This window comes from Pholcus phalangioides, unplaced genomic scaffold (genome assembly GCF_987345545.1).
Source record: "Pholcus phalangioides strain wild (caught in Gottingen) unplaced genomic scaffold, Ppha-v1.0 ptg000010l_1, whole genome shotgun sequence".
Classification (NCBI taxonomy): Eukaryota; Metazoa; Arthropoda; class Arachnida; order Araneae; family Pholcidae; genus Pholcus; species Pholcus phalangioides.
This window is the reverse complement of record NW_028301603.1, coordinates 10,689,170-10,709,117: the sequence shown is the minus strand read 5'-3', so window position 1 is coordinate 10,709,117 and position 19,948 is coordinate 10,689,170. Positions and strand designations below refer to the sequence as shown.

General features: G+C 34.2%; 1 protein-coding gene across 3 annotated transcripts in view; it reads right to left on the bottom strand.

Moving 5' to 3' along the window:
* LOC149080907 (rho GTPase-activating protein 39-like) overlaps positions 1-19,948 on the bottom strand; it is a 59,065-nt gene that overhangs the window by 10,717 nt on the left and 28,400 nt on the right. For all 3 annotated transcript variants that reach the window (XR_016193398.1, XM_089237588.1, XM_089237589.1), the window contains exons 2-11: positions 17,985-18,086; positions 10,085-10,223; positions 6,785-6,871; positions 6,536-6,622; positions 6,118-6,377; positions 4,704-5,743; positions 4,235-4,492; positions 2,217-2,386; positions 1,965-2,081; positions 235-357 (exon numbers count right to left, since the gene is read on the bottom strand). Coding sequence is in view for 2 of the 3 variants with exons in the window: in XM_089237588.1 (XP_089093714.1) it covers positions 235-357; positions 1,965-2,081; positions 2,217-2,386; positions 4,235-4,492; positions 4,704-5,743; positions 6,118-6,377; positions 6,536-6,622; positions 6,785-6,871; positions 10,085-10,223; positions 17,985-18,086 (2,383 nt within the window). In the remaining variant the exon portion in view is untranslated. The remainder of the gene's footprint in view (positions 1-234; positions 358-1,964; positions 2,082-2,216; positions 2,387-4,234; positions 4,493-4,703; positions 5,744-6,117; positions 6,378-6,535; positions 6,623-6,784; positions 6,872-10,084; positions 10,224-17,984; positions 18,087-19,948) is intronic.

Sequence of the window (19,948 nt, the reverse complement as noted above, 5' to 3'; positions counted from 1 at the left end):
TAATTTCATGTGCCATCACTCTCAGAAATCTCTCCTGGACCATTATGCATCAAATTATTTCATATGACTTGATAGGAAAAACAAAATATTATCCAATAATTTTTCACAAACATTTACAGCTAAAGCAATTGTGCATTCACATTCTGGATAATCAAAAGTATTATTATGCATCATTCGTTCTGTTACATTTCACTTATTAACTTCCAATGAATGACAATAAAATAGCTGTATGACCTTTGACCATGAAAGCATGTCCTGAATGGTGAATTTCTTTCGAAATATTCCTTTCTTGTGCCTATTGAGGTTGTCTTCAGCATATTTTTCAATGTCTCCTTTCAATTGCTGAGTTTTCTTATCCTGAAATTTGAAATTAGAGCTTCTTACTCCCGAAATGAATTTAAAATTCTATATTTCTTAATATAATGCAAATTAATTCGTTAAAGACATATAATAAGGTATAACGACTCACATCCAACATTTAAACTGTTATGAATCTCACTAAATCCTTAAACAATTAAAATTTGAATTTCCAGTCATAAAAACCATTATTTGGACGGGAAATAAAAACTACATAAATGGAAATGCTAATTATTGATACTTCCACAGCTCCCTGCTACTTTGTTGAAAGCGTGTCTGCCTATATAATATTTATCTATTAAGTAACCAATAAATTCAATATGCAAAAGTCTTGCAATTAATTTTGCACTAGCTTCAATGTTCTTTGATAAACGAGATGACTCACCATCCAAGTTAGCCTGGGTAAGGCATGTACAGTGGAACTTCGGTTAACAAGTAATTTGATTAACAAGTGATTTGCTTAACGAGCAAAATTTTTGAATGAAGTTTGATTTGATTATCAAGCGATGGTTTGCATTACGAGCAAGAAAATTTTGGCTTTGCTTTTATTTAGTTTCAGGCTATTACAACTGAGCCGATGATTTTTTGCTTTTTTTTTACACGTGTGCTGTGAAATTGAGAGGAATATTTTTCTCTACAGTCTCCGGTTAGCATGCCTCACTCAAAAATAAACACACATGCGAGCGTGACTATTTACCATACAAAACTAGCAGATGTAAAATTACTAGAGCATATTTAAACCATGTGTATGTGCACTTAATTTTATTTAATTATGCTTAAAGAAAACAATAGGTAGGTTGGATTATTGAACGTGACTTTGAGGGGTTAGCACATGAACAGAAGCCACAAGTTGTTGAAGAAGAGATTGCGTCCTTGCAGAAGACCATGGGACTGGAGGTGAATGAAGATGGCATTCAAGAAATAGTGGAACATGATCAGGAGTTGACAACAAACGAACTGATGGATTTCCATTGTGTGAAACAGCAAGAGATTATGACGAAATCTCATCTGAAGAGGAAGAAGGGAGAAACAAGGAGAAATCTCTCGGTTCAAATGAGATTAGAGAGATGTGTAGACCATGGGAATCTGTGCAAATTTAATAGAAAAGAGACACCCAAATAAATCTGTAGCGGTGTGAGAGTAAAGAATCTTTCCAAAGCCAATGCAGAATTTCCTTTCAAAATTCTGAAAAGGAGGCAAGAGCACGTGTCATTGGATAGGTTCCTTTTTAGTCCACAAAAAAAAGTTTATAGACAACAGTGAATCCATAAGGTTCGATAGCCTCATTTCTCTCCTCGTTTAAAGTCAATTTGTAAATATCATTGTACTGTATGTTTATTCATATATGGTATTATGTTATTATGAGATTATTGTATTGTATATTATTTATTATTTTACCATTGTGTTGTATTATTTATCAAATGCAGTTTTTATGTGGTGAATAATTGTGGAATGAATAATCCAACTTTCCATTATTTCCTACGGGAAAGTTTGATTCGATATATTAGTGATTTGGATAACGTGTACATTCCCAAAATGAATTAAGCTCATTAACTGAAGTTCCACTTTTTTACTATACATAAAATGTAACTAAACAAATAAAGTACCTTTCCTTGCTCCGTGCCATTGACATGGCATTCCCCATCCAATCCATTTGTATCTCGGGTGCCCATCACAGAATAAGGCCTGGTGTTTTGGCTTGATTTTGTATCCAACTGAAATGACTAGAATGAGAAAAGCACACCAGAGTTTGCAAATTAAAAATAGCCACTTGAATCAACTGCAAAAATAAAATTTAACCTAAGCAGGATTATTGAATGGTTAATGTTGAATTTAACGAATGTTTAGCATAAAGCTACCTGTGATTTTTCAATTGTAGGAGATGGCAAACTCAAATCCAAGGACTTCCTGCAGCAAGATGCAAATTGTGACGCTTGATATGACAATGGATGTGAGGATCTTGTCGAGAACACGGGCGATGATCTATAAACAGTATCACTGTCTCTATGACCACTATGAACACCCGAATCTGGATTGAAAGGAAACAAATCATGATCAGCAATTGAAAATTCATGCAAGTTTTTCAAAGACTTAAAGAATTTCAAAATGAGACTCGCTGAAATCTTTCCCCTCTATGATTTGGGAGCACATGGATCCTAGTTCTAACAAAAATTATGCAAATGGGGGGGGGGGTGTGCGAAGGTCAGTCACATTTTCAAGGAAGTAAATATATATAACGTATAAGCCCTGTTCACATGCGCAAATATTGCAGTAGCATTGGGAGTTCTAGCACCCACTTGATGACTTTTTTTTCTTCATAAGGAAAAGGAAATGGAGAGCAGCCATTGGTGAAAATTCTTGAAGCAGGTTTAAAACCTGCTTTCTATTCCCCATGTGAATGGGCTATAGACTTGCGAATGAATATTGAGAATGCATATTTTCCCACCTAATCTCTTAAATTTAATTCAGCATTAATGAATAGCCAAACAAAAAGCAATGAATAACAAACAAACAAATTACAAGCAAAAATTATGAGCATCAAAATTCTGTGTTAATGTAACATAAAAGGTCTGAGCCGAATCAACTTCATGGAGTAACATTTGTCTTGTCAAGAAATGCTTTTATTCATGAGGGCTCCCCTTCCCCCCTTTAAAGTGAATGCCTGGTGGCAACTCGGTATTACATATGGTGCAAGGTTTCTCCATTCACTCGATGTACAATCAAAGGGTCATTCAGCATCAACTAAATGAAAAACATTCTGTTGACGAGATTGTTTCGTGCAAAATTGATGGATGCATTTATTATGATGTGTGTTTCAGACTTGAATGATGTTGCTTAATAATTTACTCATTTTATTATTTCACAGATTTATTGAGTTTTGGTAAAATATGGACAAACTCTACACTTTTCCCACTTTTAGTATTAAAATTAAAGTCCAACAGTATTTATGCTGGTACAACATATTATTTTAAATCAAATTAGGGCAAAGAATTCAAGGCTTTATACAAAACCTAATTTCTGTTTTTTTTTCTGACCCTCCCCCCCACCACAATAGAAAACCCTAATGATCCATTGTAATGAATTGCAAATACTTGCTGTAGTTATATATATATATGTTTAGCTTCCTATATTTTTCTGCAATTTTTTCTTTTGAAGAAATCTTAGAAATAAAGCAGGTATCTTTCTGTACTGTATCAAGAGATTGTATATAGGTTCAAGTCTATATTTACTAGAGATCTTATATATTTCTTTTAATCAAGAACTTTACCACATTTCAATAGCATGCATACCACACAAGGTTACTTTTACTTCGATATCATTAAATGATAAATAAAGGAAAAACAAAATTTAAACTTTTCAAGATTTAAATCAATTAAAAAAATCAAGTGATTTAAATCAAGCTTATTCAAATCAGCGTACCCTGAAAAAAAAGTGATGTTTTATCGCATTTGTTGGCACCACTGATTTTGATCGTGATCATTCAAGCTTACTCCCTCATGATCTTTTGTCATTGTTATGCCAATTCTAGTTTAAGTAGTACAAGATTACAATGGTGATAGCAGTTCAGAATGTATTAAACACAGGATTGAAATCAGAAAATTTTGACTAAGATGCCAAATATTTTCCAAAAAGGACTAGAATTTTGAACTATGTGTAAAATGTATGAGGATCGGTGCTTTTAAGTATATTTTGAAATTTTGCCATCATGGTTGTGTTACCAATGGCTATAAAATAAAGCAATAAAGATTTTGAAAAAAAAACAGAGGCTAAAGTAATTCAACATGAACTACTTTACACATGTTACCATGTAATAATTAACAAAAAAAAAGGTTTGAATTAAGTCATTTAGAGAACCATCAGTAAGAATGTGGCTCACCTGAAGCACCTGGTATGTGCTGACTAGATTTGGCTCTATGCTTGGCATTTGGTGAAATAGGTGAGTAAAACGAATCCTCATCATACTCTTCATCAAAAAACCTGTAATTATCTAGATATTCTTGAGATGATGAATCTTGATGACTCATTCCTTCGTCATCAGCAAAGTCATCATCGTCATCCCTTTGGCCATCAGAATCATCATCGCTCTGAGACAGCGAATCCCTGTCGTCATTCATCATGTCAGTCAATTTGCAGCCTGAAGAATTAAAAAAAGCAATACACACAGTCACATGTTTCACAAATTGATTGAAGTCCATAATATTTCATATTTGAGAATACCGCTTTTACTACCAACTTATACAACTGATATTCCAAAATCTAAATTGTTTTAAAAAATTACACATACACATACACAAAAACTATCCACAAAGTCAAAACAAATAAATCATTGCATTAAATTATGTTACCTGATAGCTTCGCTTGCTCAAGGAGATAGTGTTGCAGTGGTAACAGATAAGTATGATTGTCAGTCCTGCATTCCCATGGTGAGGAATAGTCAAGATTACTATATAATGGCATAGGTGGCTCATTCTGATTCACGTGACTTTCTGCTTTTCCATAACCAGTATTATAGTCATGATATGAAGTTACTGTAACGTCTGGGGGATTACGACAGTTGTAGTAATTAGGCCTGTCATGTGATCTTTTGTTTGCACTTCTCAGAAGTCTGGGACTAAGAATTGCAAGCTCTGACATGCATTTATGCTGGCTGTTGAGAGTTGTCCTTTCTGATGCATGAAGACGACTATCAAGATCGTGAAGTGACAGGTCCAACGAATGAGGTGATAAATCACTAGAAGTACGCCCATGACGAGAACTTGGATACTCCGCTGAAAGAAGCATACCACTACCATTCGCAGTGACTAGATGAGAACTGTTCATGGGAATCTGACCATCGGCTACTAGTGGTTCCAATGGTGCGCTCTTCCGCATCCAATGACGACGGTTTGACAATGGTGTGCACATCGTTTCTGGGAAATAACTGATATTTCCGTCTAAATAATATGGGGGCACATTTGCATAAACATGTCTTGACATTGGTGGGTATTCCTCCACGTGTGGCTTCCTATGGCTGTGTGGTTTCACCAGATGAGAAGTCGAACCACTTATTGTCGTGTTGCTTCTATTCCTTCCTCCGCTAGGAATCCAACACTGCGAACCAGACCTCCTGGTTTCTAAAGAGGAGTCCATGCTATACTGGCGAGCAGCTGTCACAACTGGAGGAGCTCTCTGTGGCTCATAAGAATGTTGCCTCACTGGGCCGCCAGCATCACGATAGACTGCCTTACTAGAATGATGAGATGCATATGGTATGCCTTCGAAATCAAAGTCCGAAATGGCAGTTTTGTAGGAACGTGGGTCATAATGCAACTGACTTTCCTTCAGGACATTTCGAGTCGGTGAGTGGGATGAGCTAATACTTTCTGTAGAACAAGATTCCATTCTTCTGAAAACAGTGAAAAAACAATGATTAAACAAAGTTGTGCTGCTAAAGTTATTATTTAATATGTATCTAGTTACATTTTCCAAATAAGACAAATTTCATCATTAAAAATAAAGAAAAAAATTCAGAAATTCCCCGTTGTTTTTGAACAATTATTTCATTAAATAAGAATAAATTTTACTTTTAACATCAGTTTCAATTAGAATATTCCCATGTTCAGTACGGACAAGCGTGCAAACACACACAAAATTGATGCATTAAGTTCTATAATTTTATAATGGGTTGTATTTAATGTTTTATAGTTGTAGACAGCTTGAAACATGTCAACTTTGATTATAGAAACATCCTGTATGTGTGGAAAATGATTTAAACCTTACCTTTGGCTTAAATAACTGGCACCACCATCAAGAGAACTATGACTTTGTGACACTGAACTAGAATCGCTGGACCTGCCAGAATCATGAGAACGTGATGTTTGGTAATGCAGATAGCCAGGAATGATGTCTGACTTTTGGGAATGACCTGTCAGATTGATCTGGTTTGAGCTGTCCTGATTGTAACCAGCCAAACGTCCAGGAGATGTAGGAGTGAGATTCACTTGCTTCTGCTGAGATTCTTTTTTATGAAAACGGTTGAGCTGTAATATTTTCAAATAAAAATATTAAAATCTATCAATTGAAGACACTATTTACTAAATTGATTTAAATCTTCATTATTTTTATAGAAATTATGAAAAACTTAGCAATGACAAACTAACATATGGAAAAAAACGCATTTCACTAATACGTTGCTAACCTCTTTTCTTTCAGATGGTGAATGTGGAGGAGTCGTTTGAGTTGATATGGATATTTGTGATGATGGGTTGTTTGACTGATTTTTACTCTGCAAAAAAAAAAAAAAGTGAAAACAAAATTATTTTCCAAGATCTTCACACACACACGCTCAACAGGTTTGCAACCTTTTTAAAAACAGGATCTGTCAATGGTGTCAAAGCAAAACATAATCACTGTAGTTCAATAATATTTACAATTAAGAAGGACCTACACAAATTTTGCTTGCTGTCTGAGTACCAATAGATTCTTTTCTGATCAGCAAGTCTCCATCCATCACTTCTGTGTTCTGCTTCAAAGTCTGGACATAAAAATAAACATCTATAATTTTATGCAAAAATGAAAAATAAATGACATAGTATTGACAAGCTATCAACTGATTCCTTTTTTCAATACTGCAAAAAATTTGATAGTATCTACATGCCACATAGAAATATAACTTGACAGCCTATGATAATTATTTTAAATACAGCGATACCTCAGCCAATGAACACTTTAGCTTATAAATTTTCCAGCTAACAAAAAAAATTTTTTTCACAAGTTTTCCTGCCTTGACTAGCAAATGTTTTTGTGGATATGGATACACACATTAACATAAAACAGCCGCATCATGAACTGAAGTTTAACACCAAATGATCATCAGAATTACTGTCACTCCCAGCCAGATTTTAATTCATATTCACCTCTGAATCTTTTTCCAGGCATACCTTCACTTTTCTTTCTGAAAGTTCTTGTACCATTCCATGTAAAATGAAATATTCAGCTAATAGAAAATGCATCGGAGGAAAAAAGGCAACCCATGTTTTCAGAGAATATGTTCTTTCAATGCAACACTTAGTATGAAAACTCAACAGTCTAGACATTGTAGGGGAGCTTATCTTTTCCATCTCCATGCAATAGCTTATGGAAACACACATAGATGGGAGCGCCTATGAACTTGACTGGGTTGTGCCAACACCTGTTTTATTAGACAAAAATGGGTGTTGATTGTGCCAATGGTGTAAAATGAAAAGATCTTCAGAATCTCATCTTTTTATAAATTTTCATTTATCCAATTTTGAAACTGTTTATTTCAGACTTTAGTCAGTTTTTGTCTTTTTTTACAGCACTCCTTTAAATTTTGGACAGCACCTGGAGCAAGTTAAACAATATTCTATAGAAACCTTATGGCAAATCACATTTCAGCTAAGGAATGTGATTCCAGAATATGAATTGTCTTTATTAGACGCAGTATCACTGTTACAATTACACTTACAAATTGTGCCATGTTGTGCACATAAAAAGCAATACAGTATAAAGTTAATTAGATTACTCAGCTCTGTGAAATTTCCTAGTACTCAAGGAGTATATATAAAATTCAATCAAAAAGTTCCCAAGTTCCCAAACGGAACAAGGGCTGCATTGGGCACTTGGGAATTTCACCAAAGGCTTTCAATCAAGGCAGCAACACTGTGATCAGCATAGCCAGTCATAAGGATATTACTTTAAAGATCAACCACAACAAGTGAAAACTAGCTTGAGAGCATTTTACAGTGTCAGTTCAGGAACTTTTCAATAGCAATTCAGCACACACAGTCAAAATTGCATAACTCTAATTTCTTAAGGCAATATCAATAGCCAAAGGCACTACGAGATATCAAAGCTCAACTGAATATACACGGAAAACCTTGTTTGACCAAGTCGAAAAAATACCAAAAATATTTAATACTATCGAATTTCATCAACGAAACCGTGATGCAATCATGTCTAACATGAAAAGAATTTAATTTTTACTGAGAGAATTCATCTTAACTGTTTAAAGGCCAACGTTCCATAAATGGAACAAATTTTATTTATAAAAATATCAGATAAAAATCAATTCAAACATTTCTTAGTTTTTTAACGTATATACAGGAAAGTTCAAAGTATTTTTTGAGATAAATTCAAAAACTTCACGTTGATATAAACATTTTTGATAGAATTTTGAAATTCGACATTTTTTGGGCATTCTTTCCTCATTGTGATTAAAATTTGCCAAAATTTCAATTTTAACGTAAATAGAAAATTATTTTGTGTTTCTAACACTTAATATATCAATCAAAGTAAATCAATTAGTTTCTTTGTACTGTTAAATGTTAAAGAGCTGCACGCGTTCAAAAATGTGTGTTCCATTTATGGAACATTGGCCTTTCAAGAGAGTGGGATTTTTGGGATAATGTTCAAACCCCAGGGTGTTATCATTCTGCGTGTGTATAGGGGCCTATTCTGGGTAATATGACACAGGGAATGTGCTTTCTGGGGGGTGGATTGTTTATATTGGGTATTTTTTTTATTCTTGCATTCTTAGAAATGTATGTTTTTGCAAATTGCGGACTAATCAAACTGAGTTCGACAATCGTAGATGGTCTTGTTGTGTTTAGCTGAGTGTAACCATATGAAAAAGATCTCACATTAGAAAAAGCTGTAGGATATTTAGAAACTAAGATTCCGAATTAGAGGTTGTAGATATATGCCAATTACGTGCTAATGAAAATGGGAACATCACTGATGAAGATGATATTGCTGATAATGATCTAGTATCAACAGTTCCACTGATGTATGTGAAATAATTTTACAACAATGAGGATGAGGTGTTAGAAAACTCCTGAAACGTTTTCATCAAAAGATGTAGGGAAGGAAAAAAGAGCAAAAAGTGCAACACTCAAGTTTCAAGAAAAATCAAGACAGTTTTGAGCAATTCGAAAATAAAAACTATTTAATGGAATAAAAAAAAATCCTTTATAGAATTCGATCAAAACCTCAGCTCTGGACTCCATTGGAAAAGATTTGCAATATAACCATTATAGCATGTTGGATAATTCATTCACAGTTGCGAGAAGCGGATCGTATTTCGCATTTGGAATTCCGAAGAAAAGTGACAATGGACCTTCTACGAACAAAGGAGGGGGTTAATTATATTCATTCAGGTTCCACATTGTCTACTGAAAAAAAGATGGCAGGCCATCTAATGGCCATTATATTGTGTCAGCGACACAAGGACGGTGTGCAGTTTGTCAAAATAAACACTGTGTGAATGCTATCAATGTGTCAAACGGGTCCACCAAATATATGTTTTCCTTCTTTTATCACAGACATTAGAAAAAAGTTTGAATTTTCTGCACACATTTTTATGTTCAAAAAACCGGTATGTGTTGCAAATTTGAATTTGTAGTAGAAAATAGAAAATTTTGTGTGATAACTGTACTGAAGAAATAAATAATCGTGAGAATATAGGCAATACACCAGCTTCTGCTCACCTCTCACCAAGTGCCAATGTTACATTTATGGAACATCGTGAAAAACAAAGAAAAATAAAATTTTCTTCAAAGTTGATCTATATATAGGCATGCAAAAAGACCTCAAATTCCAAATTTCAATATAATAAGTGACTTTGTTCGTAGTTTGGCCTTTAAACGGTTAACAAGGTTTGGCTGTATGATTCTTCAATTTTATCGTTTTTTAATATGAAAAATAAATAATTCTGGACATTCATTACCTGGAGCTTTGCCAGTGGAATGATGTCACAATTTTGCGGCTTATGCCATACCGTCTTCTGATTGGAGGCATTATAGTAATAGAAGCGCGACGTATTGCTATCGAACAACTCCCACCACTGGTTATCGTCTGTTCGTTTCCTGTAGAACGAAGATAAAAAGAAAAAAACAATTTACGATTCAATAGATGCCACACTCAGAGATTTCGTATAGTTATGAAAAACACTATGAAAATAATAAAATAAATAAAAAAAGCAGTAATTCAAGCTATACATGCCAAAGAAAATCTCATTAAGCACTGAATTTCACAGGCATATGTCCACAAACTCACGAATTGAGATTTGTGCTTTTGAAACAAACTTTAGGAAAATGATTGAAATTGAAAAAAAAAAATCATTTTGATATGTATTTTCTAAATAACAAAAACACAAATATATATATAAGGTGTCTTTTAAAACACCTATAGGCCCTACATATTTTAGTTGAATCCTGTTATGATGAAATCCAAATAACCAAAAATTTTGTTCATAATATCTGATCCGATAAAAGAACATCCTATGGGGCAGGACAGAAAATTTTGTTAATCATAAGGTGGTTTCAGATGCACTTAAATCTAAAAACCTAACACAACAATTTTTTTTACAACATACAAAAATTCTGCAGCCATCATTAAAGAAAATAATAAACGGTTTTCAAATTACTGTAGCTGAGAGATTTCACTATGTTTAGCTGATGGTGCTTGTCACTCATGTTGAGGAATTGGGGTTGGACAGTTTCTTCCGAAGCAGGAAAAAAAAAAAACTGGCTCAAAGAAACTAGTTTGCCTTCAATAATTTATCATATAAGTTATAATTTATGCTTTAGATAAATGATCTATTATATAATAATTATAAACCATCAAACAATCATTACATTCATTTTTTATAAGATTAAGTAAATTTAATTATGTATGGAAATTAATAAAATAACTATCAGGGTTTTGCAGAGTTGACTAGTTTCTTTCGCTTGAAAGAAACTGTGCTGCAACAAACCAACTCTGCTTCTTCCCAGCAGAAGAAACTAGTCTTCCTTTCGTATTCATCATTTACACTTATAATGTAAAAACTACGTCAGTCTTTTAATCAGATCACATATCTAGCTGAAGTTTTTCATTATACCTGGAGAAATTTCATTGAAAGTTTTAAGATCCATTTATTTAATTTCAATCTAATTGACAAAATTACAATTTATACCATCAGAAAATATAAAGACGAAAATATTTTAACGACGTCATACCCTTTGTTCGAAAAAAGCGTGTTTGTACATCACACCCTCTATGGTTCACGGATAGAGTGCGGAACCTTTATCTTGAAAAGAAAAGAGCATTAAGAGAGTATAAAAGTGGATGAGGTGACCTATCATTGTTCACTGATAAAAGAAGACTGTTGAGGAAAGCGATAAGGGATAGTAAAAAAGAAGTTGAATCTAGATTGGTAGATAACATTGGCTCTGACCCAAAATCATTTTTTCGATACGTCAATAATGGATGTAAGGGGACGGTTGGCCCACTCTCGATAGGAGGCTCTAGGTTAGAGAACAATGTAGGCATGTGTAATGCTTTCAATGACTTTTTTGCGTCTGTTTTTAATGAAGATAATGATATTCGATAAACGGGCGTTGCATGGGGTAATAAAACCCTCAACGATATTCAAGTAGAAGACGTGGAGGTCCTAAATCTTCTCAGAAATGTATGTGCAAGCAAAGCACCAGGACCAGATGATATCTATCCCAGGGTCCTCAGGGAATGTGCTAATGAATTGTTGGGTCCAGTCGCAAAGATATACAGGAGTAGTGTTGCTGAGGGTATCGTTCCAAAGGATTGGAAACTTGCTAATGTTGTTTCGATATTTAAGAAGGGTAATAGAGAAGCTGTGTCCAATTATGGTCCAGTGAGTTTGACGAGCTCCCTCTCGAAAATTTTGGAAATTATCATCAAAAGGCAGTTTGTGAAGTGGATAGACGAGAATAATGTATTGTCGGATAATCAGCATGGGTTCAGGAAGGGGGAAGTCATGTGTAACTAACCTCCTTTGCTTCTATGATCACGTGACGAAGGCTTTTGTTAAGGGCATAAATGTAGATGTTGTTTACCTTGATTTCCAGAAGGCATTCGATCGTGTCCAACATAGTAAACTCTTGAAGCATTTACACGAGATTGGAATTGAGGGCAACTTGCTGAATTGGATAGAATCGTGGTTAAGGGATAGGTCGCAACGAGATATGGTGAACGGGGAATTCTCTGGTTGGACAGGCGTCACAAGTGGAGTTCCTCAAGGAAGTGTCCTTGGCCCCATACTTTTTTCACTTTTTATCGATAAACTCGATCAGGGTATCGATGGGATTACTAGCAAATTCACAGATGATGTGAAGCTAATGGGGGTAATCGGGAATGAAAGCGATAGGGAGTTGCTCCAGACCAACTTAAACAGGATTGCAGCATGGGCAAATGAATGGAGCATGACGTTTAGCGTTGATAAGTGCATGGTCGCTCATTTTGGTTTGAACAATCCACGGTTCTCTTACGAGTTGAATGGTGTCACTATCCCGGATGCAACTAGGGTCTCATTGACGAGCGGCTTAGGTTTTCTGAACATTGTTCAGCGGTGGTCAAAAAAGCGAATAGAATGCTTGGTCTCATTTTCAAAAAAGTCTCTTAGCGTTCTCCTAAAGTCATTCTTCCGCTTTTTCGAGGCTTAGTTCGTCCTGGACTGGAGTATGGTGTAAGGTTTTGGAGACCTTACCTACAGAGGGACATAGACTTGGTTGAAGGGGTGCAGAGAAGAGCTACGAGCGTCCTTATTGGTACACAGGGCTTGAGTTATGAAGAGAGACTTCATTTTTTGAATATGTCTACATTGGATGAATGCAGGTGTCGAGGAGATATAATCGAAGTGTTCAAAATTTTCACTGGGATGGATAGGATGGACCATGAACTTTTAGTACACCGCCAATCGACTGCTTTTACAAGGGAACACCAGTATCGATTGGTGAGGGACAATGCAAGGTTATGGTGTCGCAGGGAATTTTTCTCTAATAGGGTTGTTAATAAATGGAATAGCTTACCCTCGGAGGTAGTAAATTGTAACACAATTGACACGTTTAAAAAGAAATACGATAAACATGTTGGGGTAAATCGAGAAGCTATCCATAGTTAGAATAAGACAACCATAAGTGTTCTTTATGGGCATAGTGTAATATTTTGTCATGTGTATGTATTGTTTATGGTTTTTGTTAATTGCATTTTTGGTTGGGTTGCTGTGTTTTTGAAATGTATGACATCCATATTTTTGTGGGCATCTTTTTCTCAGCCACCTCATTGGGCATTTTGCCTGTTGTGGCGTTGTATTTGTATAAAAATCTTCTTCCTCACTGCAGTGCAACACTGAAAAGCAAAAGTTTTTTAGAAGCTGTACGCTGTAATGTATTTCTCAGCTTAGGGGCCATTCAAGTATTACGTAAGTAGATTTTCAGCCATTTTTGACCCCAAATCTGCAAAAAGGGGTGATTGATGACGTAAGCAACCTTTAAACTCCCCCCCCCCTCCCTTGTCATCAAAAGTCAGCAAATCCGAACCCCCCCCCAATGCTGATATAATACTTGAATGACCCCTTATGAAAAAAATGAAAATGCAAAAGACAAGAAAATTCTTTCGAGTCCTGTAGAACTTGAAGGAGTGCTTAAAAGCATTGCAACATTCCTACAAAATTCATCAGGTATGAGCTGCTAGGGTTAGGACGTTTCTTTCGTGTTGGGAAAAAATGCCTGGAAGAAATAGTTCTCTTCCAAACTGGATGTAAAAGAAATGGAAGAAACTGATTTATAAAAAATTACTTCATTTTTTATTGATGAAATCATAATTTACTGCAATTACTAGAGGATTTTATCAACTATAATGTTAATATAGAATCAATTTTGAAAGATTTTATTAGTTGTATATTTAAATAGAAAGTCCTTTATTTATGTATAAACTTTAAATTACTTTCATTGAGAAGAAATGCAAGTTTTGAAATTAAAATCCTTCATTTTATCAGTTCAGTGCTACAAAACTTTTTTGTTATGGCAGCCAATAGGCTGTTCCAAATATGAGTGAATAAATCCAAAAATATCATTTTTTTTTAAACCTGCTGAATTTGCAGGACAACTTAAAAATTGAAATAATTTGTTTTAGTATATGTGTACTTTATTGGAAAATTATGTATCGCATATCCTGATAAGCAGAGTTGGTAAAAAAAAAACCTTTTTTTTTTGGTTTAAACCAGGTTTTGTTTTGGTTTAAATCGGTTTTTTGGTTTAAATAGCATTAACATTAAAAACAATGAAATTTCTGAAAAAATCATTAAATCTCATTGTTTATTATTTTCGCATAAATTAATAAATTTCCGGACACACCAATTCGCCAGGAAAGCTTTGATATCCCTCTGAGATGGGAAGCGGGGGGTATGTCCGGTCCTTCAATATCAGCATCTCTTCTAAGTTGACGTTATGCACTAAAAAGTATTTATTTCCCTCAGGAAAATGTTACTTATCAGTTAATTGATAAAACTGAGTTACATGTTTCATCCCAAGAAGGGGGTGCTACTGCACCACAGAGAAAGCAGCAATACCGAGAGCTTCATCAACACTTCCGGTGATCAGGTGGTGAAAAAACATAGATGTTATTAAGCATCCTTGGAAGAACAAAAACGGGCGATACGTTCAAAGATTTATTGAAAATAATTTTCTGTGAGATATAAAAAAATATCATTGCTGCGGTTTCAAAATCTCTTCAAAAATATCGTAATAGAGGAATTTATCATAGTAAAGTAAGGAATGTTGTATCGTGAGGAGTTTAACATTAGACTATAGGCAATTCCAAACAAGATTTGGAAAAATACTGTTGCACAGGAATTTATCGCTATATCGAGTATCATTGTAATAAGGTTTCATTATATATTGTACCATTATGTGTAATGTCAAAGAAAATTCTATGATAGTCACATTAATTATTTTAAGTTATTACATGGAATGCCATTTGAACCAAAAAAACCTACATCACCATACCTACAATGTTATAAACAATGCATGTCAAGCACAGAGAATTCCAAAGCCTAAAAACTAATATAGCTAACATTTCATGCACATGAAATGAATAAAGATACCATTGAACTTCAATATCAAACAAAGTGCTTCGTGCAACTGATATTATTTTGAGTTATCAAAAATTTAGACAACACAGCACTGATCTATAGATAATATATTAACGGAATATCAAAATTGATTTGAGGTGTTGAAAATTAGTTACAGAAGATTGGGTGACTTCTTCAAGGCTTGAGCTATGAAGAGACACTCGATTTCTTGAATATGTTTGCATTGGAAGAATGCAAGTGTCTGGGATATGATCAAAGTGTTTAAAATTTTCAGCAGGATAGATAGCACGGACCATGAGTTATTAATACAGTCAATCAACTGCTTCAACAAGGGGGCACCAGTATCATTTAATAAGAGACGACTTCCAGGTTGTGGTGTCGCAGGCAGCTCTTCTCCCATGGGGTTGTTAATAAATGGAAGAGCTTCCCTCTCACAATCACAAACACAAAGGCACGTGGATGAAGACAGAACAAATGATATTCTATTCATTCATATCTTAATTTTATGACACAAATAATGTATAAAGTCAGCATTTTGTAAAAAGCCCCATTCATTCATGACAATAATCAGCACTATTTGCACAATCTCTCTATAGCTGATATATTTAGTGTAATTTAACAATTTAAAATTTCTGATTGTGTCGAGTATGCTTCTATCCACCTCATGGAGATACGTCACTCAGAAAGATTAAGAAACATTACGATTAGAAATGTTTCTAAGCATTTCAATTGACTGTTATATCTGATGCCTCCCACCAGCTTGGGTCTTATTGCATAGGGAATGCCAGTCTATCATAAACCAGTCATATGATTGATTTCTAAAATACTTTTGTTAAATGCAACACATTACTCCTTACAGTTGAATATTGCCAAGTAAAATTAGAAAAATGGGCTGAACATACAAGAAACTAACTAATTATTTTCTACAAACATGTATTAATTATACTTTAAACTATATAATATTTTTTAAACTCAGCTTAACATTTTATAAACTCAGCTTAACATTTTAACATTTTGAGCGGCAATCGAAATAATTTGTTTCAATATGTGCGCTTAATTGGAAAATTAAATATTGCACATCTTGGTGCGATATTTATAATTAAATGTTAAAAAAATATTGTTTTTAAAACATATTTGATATTATTTCACAACCAATGAGGTGAAATAACAAGCATTGATTATGTGTACTTCAACTAAACAATAATTAGTGCATATTCTTTCAGTTTCTTCCGCTTCTTCTGGTTTTTCCCAGTTTCTTCTGGAAGAAACCCAACTCTGTTCCCCAACCACATTGACTAAATTTCAATAAGGATTAGTAAAGATGGAAAAATGATTTTATTGTGTTTATTATTAATCTATGGAGTGACCAGAGGTTATTATCTGACAAGTAATGGTGATTCATGAAATTTTTTTTTTAAGAATAATGAGAAATTTTAAAGATTTTTTTTTCTCTCCAAAATTTATCAATGCTATGAAATGCTTCTCTTGATGTCAAAAATTTATTCTAATAGATGGCAGTGCATTCATTTTTGATGTGCAGGGAGGGTGGAAGAAATATACTCAAAGGGGAATTTCTTTTTCTAAGAGAGATAACCTATATCTTTTATATTATAGTGGCTCTTAAACTTTTTGAGACTAGTCTGCCAAAATAAAATTCAGAAAATAAATAACAAATAAAGAGTTTAATGTAATAAATTTAGTTCCAAAAGCACTATTCGTATGATTATCTACTAACACCACATTAATTAAACGGCAAACTAATTTTTTTAGACACAATTTTGTCTACCGAATGAACTAGAGTTCCTTGAAATACTGTGTGCAATATATTATTAATTGTTGGTGTTTTCTTTCGTGACATATGCTTTTATATTGGGCTGCTGTAATTTGGTTATATTTGTCATCCATATTTTTTAAGCCCCTCCGTTGGGCAATTTGCCTGTTGTGGCCGTTTGTATTCATATTTATGGAAATTCAATCAGACAAAGCAATGGGTCAAGAGACCAAATTCAGTTTTGCTGAAGGTTCGTTTACAAGTCTTGTTTGATGAGAATAGGGGTTTAACTGTATATTCAAAATGGAATAGAATTTACACAGACATTATGAATTGGCACAAGAATATAGCCTATTTGTCATTTTTTGATAATGATACTCAATTTGATCCTTAAATGGATGCCATAAAAGTGCCATATGTAAACTATATTCTTGTGTTTCTTTCATAGAACACTAAAAGACATTTGGCGAAGAAGAGGACCACACTGAAGACATTTATCGAGGAAAAGGTGCTCACCTCACATATATCTCTATATTTGAATACTAGAAGATAAGAAAACCCATCATCAGTGAATACAGACGTTTTTGGTCTACACCATTCAAGATTGCTTTTTCTGTAGCAATCAATGAATGTGAATAAGAACTCTGTAGTAATATTTGCAATTATTACGAAACTTTCAATTTATATGTCAAACATCAGTTTTACATCAGATTTCATAAAATTGAGGTAACAATTTTAATTTCCTATCAATAATATCAAAGTCTCTATGATAAGTTACAAAATTTTTAAAGCAAATGACAAATTTACAACATGCGATCTAGTGATAAGTACAACCATGCATGTTGGGACACAAAGACATGCAGGTTTCAAAAACTCAGCAAAATAAATGGAGGACATCCGGCTAAACGACACCAAGATATATATATTTTTGCCCTGAAATCATTTACCTAATGTAATTTTACTCACACTTGTACGCCTGGAGGGGGATCCCAAACGCACTCCCCTGTTGCCAGATTAGCATACATGTGTTCTCTGCTTCTTGGTTCAATTATCTCAACCCATTCAGACCTGAAATTAAAAATTCATACATTCTGTTAAAAAAAAAAAAAAAGCACTGTTCATTTTTAGAAGGGAGAGAAAGGAATAAAAATAAACATGTGTCAGGGTTTGACTAATGTTCAAAATGTGATTGCTGAATCAAAGTTTAAGGATACCACAAAATTTTCTGATTTCATTACAGTATGTCTTTTAACATGGGAGGGGGTTAATGAAGTTCTGGAAAAGTAGAAAAAACATTATCTAGGATTGTTTTTCCTTGAGCAAAACCCATGCTTTGCTCTCCTAAGAAGTTTGGCTCTTTGATCAAATATGTTTGACCTATGTTCTCTTATGGTCACTAAAATGGCAATGCTAAAATTTCATTGTGTGGTTACAGTAAAACCTCTTTTTAGCTGACACTGGGGGTTCAAAAAATTTACCCATGAAAAAAGGGGTGACTTAACCAGGGGTTTCAAGTGCATATGTTAAATAGACCCGGGAAATTATTATTTCGCTATAAAAGAGGGGGTGGACTCATCGGAGGATTTGTCATTAAGAGGGATTTCTACTATACTAGGAGCCGAGGTCATACACCACAAATTTTTTTGGAAATTATGTGGGTGTGGAAAGGACCAACATGGAAAAGTGACATCAAGTCCTGGAAAAGTTAAGAAAAAAAAACTTATTTCAGACCGTTTCTCTCAAAACAAAACAAAAAATTGATTGGCTCATAAGTCATTATTTGGCTGGTGTTTAAAATATTTGATGATTTGTCAAGTCCTGATACATGCACAGCTTTTAAATGTAACACTATTTGTAGGATTCACTAAATATAAAAAATCATAATCATTTTTCAGATTTCCCAGCATATATATGACCCACCTTTTTCTCATTAAAAATATCTCTGAATAGAAAGATATGCCTTATATGTCAGTACAAAGTGTTCAACAATGTATTAACATTCCATCAAACAATCAAAGAGACAATGCATCGAAGCAGCATTTCCCAACTTTTCTAAACCCAATGACAGCTTAAATTTCTGAAATAATTCGAGACCACTAATTTTCTGAGCATAGTGGGAATTTCTTTTTCTTATTGCGGACAGTGTTTCCTAAAATGAGCGGGTGATGGAATGTACCGGGGGGGGGGGGTCAATAATGATCACAGATACAATATAACAATAATATAGAATCCTATGAGATTGCTTAAGAAAAGGGGCGATGAGGAAATAAAGTTCTGATCAGGGGGGGGGGGGTACTATGAACAAAAAAACTTTGAGAAACTATATTAGGAAGACAGTAACCAATATCTCTTGTACTTATTGGTCTGGACTAGTTTTCGTTCAGTTTAAAACAGGGCTTAACAAATCCCAAAAGAAATTGAGGGCAAAAGAATCCCAGAATTTTTTCTTTTTTGAATAAAACAGGTCAAAAATGCTTCTTTCAACTTTTCCAAGACCGAAAGTCCCCCCCCCCCCCAAAAAAGGTTGGTATAAATTCTGATATAAATTCCAAAAAAAAAAAATTATTTTCCTCAGACTGAATACATACATAAAATTTTAGGTGCCAACATAAATTTTTCAAATAGCCATGGCATCCCGGTAATTGGGATTCATTGAGATCTGGTTTGAAAAACATATAGTATAAGAACACAATCCCCCAGAACATAGTCCTGCTGTGGGCGATCCACCATAGACTTTACTAGTAGGAGTCCCTCATCCGGTTACAGACTAGAAGTTTTATGATGCCAAATAAGAACAATGATCAAAAACTTGAAATTCACATCACATAATGTAAAAATTAATACGCTGGGAGAGAGGCAAGAAAGACTTTTTTAGTCACACCAGTGTATAGTACAGAACCCAGAATGCTTCATCAGGTCACGAGCAAACT